Source organism: Lutra lutra, chromosome 12 (assembly GCF_902655055.1).
Source record: "Lutra lutra chromosome 12, mLutLut1.2, whole genome shotgun sequence".
Classification (NCBI taxonomy): domain Eukaryota; kingdom Metazoa; phylum Chordata; class Mammalia; order Carnivora; family Mustelidae; genus Lutra; species Lutra lutra.
Window position 1 is genome coordinate 60,428,905 of NC_062289.1, and position 13,917 is coordinate 60,442,821.

Genomic DNA, 13,917 nt, shown 5'->3' on the forward strand with positions numbered 1-13,917 from the left:
TTTTTAGAGCTCAGCAGATAATTTTGTGAGAATGCATGGCTGAGGATAGCAAATACAAGTTGGGTGGGGGGGTGGAGAAAAGGGGATAGTGAGGGGGAATTTGCAACACTAAATATTAAAACTAACTCAATACCCACTGGACTTAAAAATAGATGACACTGGCCCAGAGCTAGACAGTAGGATAATGGATCAGAGTCCAGAGCCCAGAAACAGACCAAAGAATAAATGGGAGCTGAATATCGACCAAAGTAGCATTTAAATTCACTAGAAAAAAGGAGAATAATTTAATAAACAGGGATAACATAATAGCCTATGTAAAAGTAAACAAAGTAGGTCTCTATTTCACAGAACAATAAAAATGCAAAATGTAAATAAAATTGGGAGGAAATAAGAGAAAATAATATCTGGGGGAAAGACTTTCTTAAACAACATGGAAACCCTGAAATTGCAAAAAGAAATTGAGACCTCTTTGATATCAGAAAAAATTAAAAATTGTTTAGATAACATATACCAAAAATTAAATAAAAAGATAAGTACTGGATGTGTAAAAAATACTTGTAACACATGAGAAAAGGTTAATATCCTTAATATATAGATGTTTCCTAAATCAATAAGGACAAACAACCCAATAGGATGATATTATGGAAAATGATAAAAAATGTTTAAATCTCAGATTTGGAAGTACAAACCTGAAAATAGGAAATAAAAAATGCTGTTTCATTAGTTAGGAAAATTCAAATGAAAATAAAAGCCATTTGTCATCCCTATGAAAGACAAATGATAAAAAAGAATAACATTCTGTAGGATAAGACTACAGGGAAATGGACGCTCCTGTACCTTACATGTAGGACTGTATATTTCTAAAACCTCCTGGGAAAATATATATTAAAGTAAAAAATGTCACATCCCTTTAGTCAGAAGTCCCACTTTTGATCTATTCTGTGGAAAGTCTGTGCTCTTCCTGGCTTTTTGCTATGCATTTAAATACACACACATATATGTATGTATGACTATGTGCATTTTTGTGCAATGCTATCTATGATAGCATTATTCATTATGGCAAAAATTTGGAAGCAAACTTAATGTCCATTAGTGATGGGATAGTTGAATAAATTATGCATATCCATATTGTAGACGATTCTGCAGCCATTAAAAAAGGCTGATATAGTTTTATAAATACTTAATTGGAGAAATGTTCGTGTCCCACTGCTAATGAACATACCAGAGGGATCTGTAGAGCATAAACTCATTTTCGAAAATAACAAAGGAATTGGTGCCTGCACACACCTACATCACAGACCAGTAAGAAGTGGACATGAGCACCACACACAGTGAGGACTTGGCCCTTGAGGGGATGGGTTTCCACAGCAGATTATCAAATCTACCTATTGACTCTTTGACTTGAGTCAAAGACTCTTGACTCATTGGCTGTGTCTTCATTTTGTCTTTTGAACCAATAAAGTAAAATAAAATTAAAACTACCAGGAGACAGCTGGGAGCAGAATAGTCAAAGAGGAGAAAGAGTTTGTAGTTAGAATTCCATGAGTAATTATGAGAATTCCATGAGCTTCCTGACTTTTGAAGACATTTTAATTTCACAAAAATCTGTGTCTATTTCCTTTGTAAAGGATCAAAATATAACACATAAGCCTAAAGTTCCCTAAAATCATACCACTTAATCTCAGTCTGTCCACAGAAGAGACTCCTCTCCTACTCCTCCCCCAGAAGTAACCACTGTTATTAATTGCTAAGTATTCTTCCCAATCTTTCTCTTGCATTTATACACATTATATGCGTCCATTAAAAATGCAAAACACTGTCTTGAGGAACTTTGTTGGCTCCCGTTGTTTCCCAAATGGTTTTATAATGTGCATGCCATTTGCAACATAATACTTTTTATTTAACAATATGTCAAATTCAAAGTACTGTTGATCCTTGAACAACACAGGTCTGAACGCTGCAGGTTCACTTATATGAGGGTTATTTTTCGAGGCTTATTGTTCGAATATAGTATATAATGCATATAACATACAAAATATGTATCAATTGACTATGTTATCAGTAAGGCTTCTGGTCAATAGTAGCCTATTAGTAGTTAAGTTTTTGGGGAGGCAAAAGTTATACAAGAGTTTTGATTGTGTGCAGGTCAGTGCCCAAATCCCCACATTGTTCTAGGATCAACTGTAATCCATCTAATTATTTTAACTACTGAATGGGATTCTAAGTTTTTGTTATTAAATAATATTTGATAAATATTTGTAGATACAGGTCTTGTGCACATATGCAAATATTGTTTCAAGTTAAGCCACACCTCTAGAAGTGGGACTGATCATTTAACATTGGAATATTTAACTGTACATTTAACATTTTTTTAAAAATTATTATTTTTTTAGATTTTTAAAGATTTTTATTTATTTGTCAGAGAGAGAGAGTGAGAGAGCACAAGCAGGGGGAGCAGCTGGCAGAGGGAGAGGGAGAAGCAGACTCCCCACTGAGCAGGGAGCCCAACATGGGGCTTGAACCCAGGACCCTGGGATCAGGACCTGAGCATAAGGGAAACGTTTAACCGACTGAGCCACCCAGGAGCCCCCAACATTTTTATACATATCCAAACATTGCTCTCCAAAGTGGATACACTACTCTACTACACCATTTATCGTGTTGTATGGGTTGTAACTCATACAAACACTTATTTTCTAGTTTATATATATATCACTAGCTCCAAACAGTGATATTAACAAATATTTGGGTTTTTGCCAATCTGATAGGTAAAACACACACACAAACAAGGAAAACAGGATGTCAAACTGTTGGTTTTGTTTTTTACATTAGGAGTGAAGCTGGGCTCCTTTTGTCTACTTCTGTTTCCTGATCTGTGAATTATTTTTCAAATCTATTCATCTATTGGGTTGAGCTTTTCTTTTACTGCTCTTTAGGAGTTCTTAGTATATCCAGAATACTCATCTTTAGTCTGATATATATATATATAATGAAAATATTCTTTTCTGAGTGCCCCACTTTCACTTTCACTTTGGTTTTGGTGTATAGTTGTAGCTTGGAATTTTTCCTATCTTCAGAAAAGTGTTCCCATTTTATGTTTTCACATGTAATTTTGAAGATGGCATTGGTAGTTATGTTCCTTTTTTGGCTCCTGATACTGATAGTGTGTTTTTCCTTTTCTTCTTAATACAATTTCCAAAAGTTTATCCATCTTACTAGTTTTTTTCTAAGAACTGCTTTTCACTTAATGATAGATCTTGTCCTGTTATTTCTTTTCTGTGACTCAACATCTGCTTAAAAAATTAATTTTTTCCTTCTACTTTCTTTGGATTTATTTTGCTCTCTCCCTCTTCTCATTTTATAAAATGTATATTCACTTAAATTCATGTTTTTACTTATTCCAAAGGTCTGACATGAGCAATGATGGGCAAGCAGAACTGTATGCACTCCTTAGAATATGAGAATGATGTTCCTCCAAAGCTTCTGTCCTGCTGTAGCCCAAGGCCACAGAAACAGAGAATGCTGGCTGGACCCTGCATTCACACAACACTTACCCTCCCCAGATCCTTTTCTCCTTCTTTTCTGTTCTTCTCTTGCAGACCTTTTTTTCTCTTTGAGTCTCTGTCGGAGTGCGGTTTTAGGGTCAGTGATCCAGGCTTGATAAACAAACTGAAGGGGGAAAGTTCGATTATTTTCTGGCTTTTTCATAATTTGAATGAAAAGAAAAGGGACCAACACCAAGCTTCCAGACTTTGGTCATATATATATCTATATGTAGATATATATACCCACACATATATTTCTTGGTCATACATATTTATATGTTCCTTAGTCATATATGTATGTGTGTGTGTGTGTGTGTGTGTGTGTGTGTGTGTGTGTATATATATATATATATATATATATATATTCCTGCTTTGGTCATATATATATATATATACATATATATATATATACATTTCTTTTTCTCCCAGCACAAAATAAATCTTCTCCCATTTCCCTCAGTATCCTGAGTTGACCTGAGTTCTTTCTATTATCATGAAATGAAATATCAAAACAGACATTGGAGGAAGATATTTCTTCTAGTTTCACAATCCTGAGATACTTTGGGTGACCACCATTCCTCCCAAGTCCCCATGTACCACCACCACTTGTGAGAGTTACTGATTCTTTGTATTACACATGACAGGAATAAGCTGGGCACCTTGCTAAGTGTCACCGGAGTAGTTTTCTCCCCTTGCAAATAAACTTTAAATCAAAAACAAAACTTCTTTTGCTCATTTACTTTGGGAAAATAGCTTTGCACATTTGATACTCTCCCTTGCGAAAAACAGCTATGACCAACAACTTAGGAAAGGGTTTTGTAGATTGATTAGTATTTGGAGAGGAAAAAATAATGTGATAGCAAGGTTAAAGAGTTATTCCAGAATGTTATGGAAGGAAAACTGTGGTGCTTTTGGTTGCCTTTTGTCATTTTTATTCAAGACCTGAAAATGGTTACATTAATATAACAAAACCAATAACCACCATAGAGCAACTTTCAACAGCCCTCCCACCAACAGTCTCCCAAGTCATGCAGAAGGAACTAAAAGAAAGCCTTGATACACAAAGTCAGCCATATGTAATCACGAAGCCAAGCAGACATGCTCCTCATGCACCCAAACACACCTGGGACTCAGGGAAGCTGGGTTTTCTATTACGATGGTAAAGTTAAAGGAATGTTTTGTGGGGTCACTTTGTAAATCCTGACACTTCACTGTATTCTATATTATTTTCAGATTTCTGAAATCTTTGGAAAACACAGTGTAGGCAAACCACTGGCATGATGATGTCAGTAAAAATACAAGGGGATCCAACTTTTCAATGTACAGAAATGTAAAGGTCATAGTGACTAAGGAAGAATATTTCTTTTTTCTCACTGTAGAAATCTGAATATGGGCAATTAACATGATGGAACATCTGTATTATTTCTGAAAAATAAGCCTGGAAGGCAAAAAATATTCCTATTTTATGCCAAAATGTTTTTTGAGAAAAGAGAAAATGAACTGACTCTGGAAGAAGGACCAAATGAAGGAATTTATGGTAGATGTGTACTAAGCATGCTAACCAGGAACTCCATCAAGAATATCTTTGCCAAGTGTGTAAATTACCTTGCTTATTAAACCTGCCACCTACCAAAAAAAAAAATAACTTTGAGGTTTAATACATGAATAAGCAAACTTGCTTCAGAAAAATATTGATTCTTTTATAAAAATCTGAACTGCTAAACACAAGAAATTTTCAGGTTTAAGAGCAAGATCTGATGACAAGTCCTTTAGAGAGTTATGAAAATATTGCTTTTAGATAATGCCAGAATCCCCCAAATGGAAAATTAAAAAGTAACTCAGGATCTGTGAATGTATTAAGTGTATAAGTTGGAGGAGTGCTTTTGTTCTGGAGAAAAATGGAGAGGGAGAGTGAGAAGGAGAGAGAGAAGGGGCATTTAGGACAGAATTGTAGAACTCTTGAAGAAGGGTGAGTGCCATTATTAAAAGGAAATTCCTGGTTCTACCTATGATCCCTAAATGATTAAGCCCATCAGTGCTTTCTCACTGAGATGAGAATTTACATAATTCAAACAAGGGGAAATGAGAGGGGGGAGAAAATCTTATGAGGAGTCCTATTTGTAGGTAAACTATTTTACTCTGTAGAGTGCCAGGAATATTTGACAGAAGCTCAGTCTGACTGTTTCAGGAAATGATGGTAACAAAGTAGGAGGAAAGATCCCACTTCTGAGTCAAGAAATAGCAGTTTTTTTTTACTGGAACTTCTCAGTTCTCACATTGTAACTATAACCACCATCCAAGTCCATGGGTGTACACACCACTAACCAAGTGAAAGAAAATACATGAAAATGTCCATAAATGACCTTTGGTTTCTTCAAATTGCCACTATTAGTCTATATTCTTAAGATAAGATAACTAATGTTAAATTTTATTTATTTATTTATTTATTAACTTCATCTTAAGTTTTATCTTAAGTCTGGTCATGTGATTTTATCTTAAGTTTTATCATATATTTTAGGGGGAAATGAGGTTCACTTTACTGAAAATGTACTATGCAAAAAGCATTTAATTTTTTTAAAAGGATAGAACTTTATTGAAGTGGATGGAGATTTTTCACTGAAATTGCTAAAATTTAATAAACTGTTCTTTAATTCATGTGTGACCCAGGATTTTATGTTGTCTGTAAGAAGTTTTCTTGTTTGTTTGTTTTTTAAATTATATATATATATTTATATATATACATATATATATATATACACACACACATATATATACATGTATATATATAATACCAAAGAAGTATATACACATACGTGTATATATGTGTGTATATATGTGTATATATACACATATGTGTATATATTCTTGTATATATGTATATATATGTGTATATATTCTTGTGTATATATTCTTTCCTTTTTTTTTTTTTAGAAAGGGAGTTGGTGGGGGGCAGAGGGGTAGAGGGAAAGGGGCAGAGAGAATCTTAAGCAAGCTCCATGTCCAGTGTGGAGTCCGATTTGGGGCTTGATCTCACAACCCTGAGATCATGACCTGAGCCTGAGCCAAAGTCAAGAGTCAGAGGCTTAACTGATGTATGCAGGTGCTCGTTTGTTTTTATTTTTAAAGTAAGATGGGGGATAATTTTGTTACAATTGTTCATGTAAATTCTTAAATATGAATGGAGAGACTTGCATGGTAGTCATAAAAGTGAAAAGAAAAAGAATCCCAAGGCAGTGAACACATTGAATATTAAACTAACAATCAGAATCCCAGCATTTTAAAAATGGGAGGAACCTGGAAGTTTAGAATCCCCGGCCCCACCCAAGATGGACCAGCAGCTACATCTGGGCGCTCAAGAGAAACACAGAATTGTAAATGCCATAGGCAGGACCTGCTTTCTTTACATCACCTGCATTTAAATAAGATCCCAGGTGAAATGGGAAAAGTGCTGGTCTCCCTCAATGTCCAAACATCTGTTTAACATGTGAGCATAAAGACCTAAGAGTTTAAATGCCTACCCCAGATTACGTCCACAGAACCAGCTTTCTATAAAGTACATGAATAGGAGTTCACTTTATGATTTTCGGTAAGGAGTGACTAGAGCATGGGTAGCTGGATAATTTCTGCTGTGCGTTGGCTAAATTGACCAACAGCATTCTCACATTTTATTCTGCACTCTCTGGGGTGACGTGGGAGTGAGAAGCCACACAGACCTGATGCGACAGCCCAGCCTTGGGAGGGGTTGAACTAAAGTCAGAAGAGTAAATGGAAGACGATACCCAATTTAGGCAAAATGGAGCCTTGAAAAAGAAGCCAACAAGGAGATGGAGCAAAATGGGTCATTTATTAGGCTCGTTCGTAGTTTTACCAGCTTTCTGAGAATAATAATCACACATTTTACCCATCACGACTGATGCATGCAACTAGATGTGACCTTTTTAAAAATGAGATGTGACTTAGGCAAAACTACAAGAAGGACAAAGTAGAAGTGTATCTGCATTTTCTCGTTCTATGTTTCGACAGGCTCTGGTATCAGCTGAAGAACGAGAATCAAATAATAGGAAATGGGGCTTCTCAAAACTCTACTTGGAAAGGTTTTCCTACAATTGTAAGTTCTCATACTTCCTCCATTGTATGATCTATAGAACAGGGAAAATGCAGATGTAGGGCAACAGGGAATCTGCTTGTCTAAAGTTCTACAGAGCAGAGGGTCACACACCACACGTCAGTGAAACGTCAAATACCTTTGCAGCTCTGATTAAATACTGAAGAATAGTTTTGGGAAGTTTAATGACAGACTTTGGCAAGGCTAAAATGGCCGACGCAAACTTCCCAATAGCTCTCTACAAAGAAGGACAAAGCAAGAGTGATTAGTAGAAAAACACCAATGACTAATAACTTAATACATGATGTCAGTATGAGTTCGTCTCTACAATTACATCAACTAGGTTAAAACATGCCCATCCCTGAAGCTAGAATCAAATGTGCTCTTCTCAGAGGTTAGGAATAAGGAAAAGAGTCGTTGCATGTAATCTGTAAACATGGCGAGCGTGACCATGTTCTCCCCTTTGCTGAATGAGGAGTGATGGTTATAAGAAAAATCGTTAGAGTAAAAATAAATGAGTCATTAGTATTTGACAAGCCAGCCGCACACATGCACACAGACACCGTCTTCAAGACATAAATTCAGGTAGCGATGGGCCAGTGAGAAAGCATCAGAGCAGGGTGTCTCCACAAATAATTTAGTTCTTTAATTTCATTGGGAATACAGTAGCAGATGTAACCCTCCAGTTTGAGAAGACCTGGCCAGCAAAAGAGCCATGACCTTTTCATGGACACATCATGAGGCTTGATGGATATCACCCTATATGTCTCGCAGTATAATAACTGAGAAATAACAGTCCTAACACATGACTCCTTCATAAAAGAAATATATATCAAACTTTTACCCTGCATGTAGCTCTACTGACCAGTCCTCATCTTTAACAAACATTGATTAGACATTCCCTGGATACACCATACTGGGCTGTTAAGCTATGTAACTAAGAATGATCTGGCAGTTTCTGAAAAAGAAAGGCGATTAAGCTGAAAAAAAAAAAAAAAATCAGAACTGTGCTAGCTATTTCCAGGATTTCAATCAATTCTCAAACCTTTGGCAACACAAATGAAATGGATTCTCAAGATTTGAAGTACCATTTAAGTGACCATTTGTTTCCAAAGAAAGCAAGTGCTTCATTTTTATGATCAGCTAGTTCACATATCAAAATATAAGTCCATTCAAGTGGTTCAAAGTGATGACAGACAAGTCTTCTTCACCTCATACTTGTAACAGAAAAATAAAGTTCACCCAGGAAGCTTTATTTTTTTTTTAATAGCATCAGAAGATTTTTTTGATGCAAGTGAATGAAGACCTGGTGGGAACAGTGTTCTTTGCAGTAATTATACTGACGTTGACAGCAAGCAGCATTAGAGTTTAATGAGGAATAAACAATTTCAGGTGGAAATCAAAAACATCTGGAAGCTGTGACACACATGAACACAGTGGCAGAAGTCTAGGCCTGCAATCAAGATCTGCCAGAAAGAAAAGCTCTTCAACTAGCAGAGGAGCTGGTTTTCCCAACCCCATAATTACCTGGAAAGCTGACCTCCTCGGAGGTTCTTCATCTTCCTTTTTTAATTCTTCCTCTTCCTCCTCTTCACTATCCGTTTCAAATAAGTAATAATCTCCACTCCTGACCACTAAGCAAAACAAAATATTTACTTATTTCTTGGAAGAGATATGAGGTCAAAAGGGCTTATTCATGAAATGCCCCCCCCCCCAAAATATACAAACTGTCCACAAAAGACCACAGCAAGAGATGTTGGTATAAAGGAAAAGACAAGAGATGAAGAGAACTCATTCTGGGCTAACACTACTTGGTGTTGGCGTGGTTGGGTCTACAGAGCGTGAGGCCTCATCTATACTGTGTAAGAAAACCGGCCACTACTGGGTTCATCTGATAGTTTCTTCCTTCTTCAGTGTCAATTTTACACAGATGCGTCAGATCAACTCTGCAGCAACCCGTTTTGTTACCAAGATGGCCAAAATAATGGCTAGAAAACTGTTAAAAGAGTTTCACAGTTCAGATGATTTGGCAATTTGGGTCCTTTAGACGAGGCCAAAGTGAAGTGGAAGATTTGGTGTTGCCTGAAGGGGTTGAGTGTGTGGTAGAAATGCCAGTCAGGATGGTTCAGGACCAAGAATCAGCATCACCAACTTCCACTTCACTTTCTACTGTGCAGACCTGGCTCCTCCACACGTGACACAGGGACATGACACATATGGCAAGACATTTGGAAGAGTTAAACAAACAAACAAACAACAACAACAAACACACTGCCATGAGGAGGAAATGGGCAGGTAACATGAAAAAAAGAATATAACCGCAAAAACACCACTACCACACTCTGGCTGTTTCTACACATAGCATGGGACAGACTGAGGCAGGGCAGAGAAGGGTCCGTACGGTTTAGCACTGTAAGGCTTCTGGTCAACCAGGAGGTCCGGTTACCTACTGAAGTGTGAGGAGAACCGTACTGACCATAAGACTCAAAGCACCAACAGTACGGATTGCCCTTGTCTTGCCTGATATTTTCCCTGCAAGAACATATTGCAGTGTTAAAACTTAGGAGCAGAGAAAGTGGAAATGTCCAGAGACTTAAAGAAATTTGAGAATCCAATCTTTTATTAGTTTGAGCATTATTTTAAGTTGATCAGGGAAAAGAGACCCAGCATAGACATTTCTGATGCTACAAGAGCTGTACCATCATCGCAGGAAAAAATATGAATTATTTTCAAGTTATATTCAAGTTTTCGAATGATGAGGTGTCTTTTGGATGACATCACATGATGTTTTTGGTTTTCTTTTGGATTCATATGTTGTAAGGTAATGGAAAACCTTGGCTTGTTTAAAATTAGTTGCTTGAATATCACTAAACATGGTCAAAAGGTAAATAATTTTGCCCATGATTTCAGATGTATCTGAAGCCTCCATCCGTGAAGATGCAGAGTGAATGAATTGGGCCTTATATCCTTGAACAGAAGCACTGTAATCTGTTACTTGTATTTTGAAGAAAGAACCAGGCCCAAAATACTGGGTCCAGGCCCAAGGGAATAAATGCAGTACAACATAAGGTAAGAATAAGCAAGAACAAACCAAAGTTACAGCATCACATTTGACAGTGGGGAAGACCATTAAAGTAATGCCTTCATGTAAGCTCAGACATTTGCAGGAAAGTTACTTGGATTCTATGTCACATGGTCATTTGGTAAAAACAGAGTATCACAAGATTGAGCATTTTACCCTCATTATAGGCTCTAAAATCAACAATAGCTTAAATTGTATTCAATCATACCTTCTATGACTTTTACTCATGTGGACACAGGGGAACCCAAAAAAGTGTTCATCTCAAGCAGTCCCAACACTGATTTGATCCTTTAAAAAAACTACAGGGACGCCTGGGTGGCTCAGTTGGTTGAGCAGCTGCCTTCAGCTCAGGTCATGATCCCAGCGTCCTGGGATCGAGTCCCACGTCGGGCTCCTTGCTCATCAGGGAGCCTGCTTCTCCCTCTGCCTCTGCCTGCCATTCTGTCTGCCTGTGCTCGCTCTCTCTCCCTCTCTCTCTCTGACAAATAAATAAATAAAATCTTTAAAAAAAAAAAAAGAAAGAAAAAAAAACTACAAATTTGTATGCGAGAAGTAGAATTCACACTTTAAAAAAGGCAGCAAGTGTTTACGGAAAGTCTCCTATTCTTTTATAGAATGTTACTGAAATAAAAGTAGGAAAACCACAGAAAATATTTTCTTCAGCGCTAGCTGCTAATAAGAAGTAGAGAAAATCTTGCATCTATATCGATTAGTTCAGAGTCAGCTCCTGCCTGCAGCCTGTGTCCATGAACATATCCTGGATACAGATGTTATTGCTGCTGCACTGAGTGTGGAAATGACTTTTAAAATCCTACCTCTTGTATCCCCAGAAAGCTGGACCTCGATTTCAGATATTTAACAACAGAGTGAGGCATGTCATTGTTTTAGGCAGTACTGAATTGGCACAGAGACACACTATCCTCGAATGGAAGGTATCATTGAACAGCAATAATGCGATCGTATGTATGCACATAGGAATGGAAGTGGACGGTTTGCCACCTACAGACTAGGTTGAGATCTTGACTGCTTGCCGGTAATATGAACAACATAGCGACATTATTGTATCACAGACAGACTCACATGAGGGTGTTCCAAGTACACGCATTCTCATATTCCACACCTGCATGAAATATCTATGTAAAAGCCCAGTGGCTCCAGAGATCAAAATAAGGGCTTTTAATAAAGTGCTTCTGGTTCTAAAGATAAATTTTGGAACTCATCGTGGTCTAAAAAAAATAATCCACATACTCATTCCTTTCCTTTCCTCACAAGCTTGTAAAAGGAAACACAGTTTGTTGGAAAATTTTAACACCACGTCAGAATCTGATTCCAAACTATGAATTGCACACATTCTTGCATTATTGCATCAAGAGGTGTTGTAACAAGGCACGTTTAATTTAATACCGGTCTTTAAGAACTTGCTATAATGAGGGTGAAATGAATCAGAAAACTAAAGTCAATAACCTTCACGAGAAGTTCTTTAAATTATTACCAACTTGGAAGATGATTATCAAAGACCATATCCAATTCCTTCCAAAATGCAATGTTTAGATCAAGAAAAGGAAAGACATCTATGATTGCAATGGGAATTTACCCCAGGTGAAAGAGAAAACTTTCAGTATGAGACAATTATGAAATGGATAGGTCTGTCTAAACTAGCAAAGGGCCCTTTAAAAACAGAAAGATAGGCACAGTTTACTTGTGACTTGATAGAAATAGGCTTATAGTGTACTGCTTGTGACTGGTAGTAGGACGAACATGGCCAATGAACAATACATTGAAGAGTAACACAGAATTTCCACCTGAATCTTTGTCTTTTGACGTGGCAGCAAATGAAAAAAACTCTTTAAAACTCATGGATTTTTTTTTTCCTGCCATAAGGCTAGAAATTCAATATTTGGGATTAAACTTAATGACATCCAGGTATACTGAGCAAATTTTGTACAATACTTTCCGAAATTGGCTTGCTGATTAAAAAATATTAATTTTGGGGTGAGGGAAGCCAATGCCATATCTCAGTGATATGCCAAGAAATTAGGCATGGCAAAAGATTCCAATCAATTTGACTTTCTTGTGATTCTGAAGATCCTGCTAGTAGAGTCTCTCCCACCATCATGCGATGTTGTGGGCCTTGGTGATAATCCCTGTTGGGTCACATCAGCTAGGCATAAAAGCCTGAAAATATTATAAGTAATGTGCAAAATAATTAATAATTATTCTGTAGTCTAACGAATATAAGGAAGGTGAGATCAAAATGGATCATTCTATTCTAAGACCATCCACTGACCAACAGTGAGTGAGATTTTGTACGTTAAGCAGAACAAATACAGCCACTGAGTTCCATAATTCCTCATTCCTTTTATGATCCGGAGGGAAACACAGTAATTCTCTGTGACTGTGACGCTCTGCTTTTCAAAACCTGTTGTCTGCCTTTGCTCTTAATTGGTCATGGCTGTTTGCTGGAGGCTGCTGCCATGCCACATGCTGGGTTTTGGATTGGGAGTGTAATTTGAGAGCCTTTTGAAACTGGGGAAGAGGCAGAGTGAGAAAGTGAATGCATTTTAAGTCATCCTGATCTTTATATTCGATAAATTGCTAAAAAAAGTACATGCAAATAAAATCAAAGCTCTGGGGGGTGAGGGGAGGACAGACTCATTGGTATCCAAGCCCAGTGCCTTACAAAGAGGGTCATAGACTCTTTGAATTTAATGATTATTCTCCCAGGAGGAGCCAAAAATCATTTTTAATAAGGGTTTTCAGCCATAAAATAAATACACATCAGCAGAACTCTAGACCTCAGAATCAGATAAAATGGTAGCAGTTCATCTTCCCTTTCTGAGCCCACAAATGGTGCTCGAGAGTGTGTCAGCCATATGCTGGGCTTTCTTCAGCCAGCATGGTAACCTCAGTGGGTTTCTCGGAAGATTCCATTTCTGGGGCCCAGAGACCCATTCACATCACAATTTTCCTACACTCTGACCCCCTATCAAGTCACAAGGATCAAACCATGCATGGAACACACAGGTCATGGGGACGCCTGAATTCTGGTCAAGGATATAAGGGTTAGAATCGATGAAATCGTAAGAGGATCGAGAAAACCTACTGGAAGCATGATCAACCCAAGGCCGCCACCACTGCTTTTTTTTGCCCTTGGCTTTCTGTTTGTCTGCTTCTCCTAAAATAAA

General features: G+C 37.4%; 1 protein-coding gene across 2 annotated transcripts in view; it reads right to left on the reverse strand.

Annotated features, from left to right (window-relative positions):
- Positions 1 to 13,917, reverse strand: part of PIEZO2 (piezo type mechanosensitive ion channel component 2) — a 471,611-nt gene that overhangs the window by 49,804 nt on the left and 407,890 nt on the right. The window contains exons 33-36 of one of the 2 annotated variants that reach the window (XM_047697822.1): positions 13,836 to 13,907; positions 9,178 to 9,284; positions 7,790 to 7,888; positions 3,555 to 3,669 (exon numbers count right to left, since the gene is read on the reverse strand). In XM_047697822.1, the coding sequence (XP_047553778.1) occupies positions 3,555 to 3,669; positions 7,790 to 7,888; positions 9,178 to 9,284; positions 13,836 to 13,907 (393 nt within the window). The remainder of the gene's footprint in view (positions 1 to 3,554; positions 3,670 to 7,789; positions 7,889 to 9,177; positions 9,285 to 13,835; positions 13,908 to 13,917) is intronic. The other variant, XM_047697821.1, reaches the window with a different exon arrangement.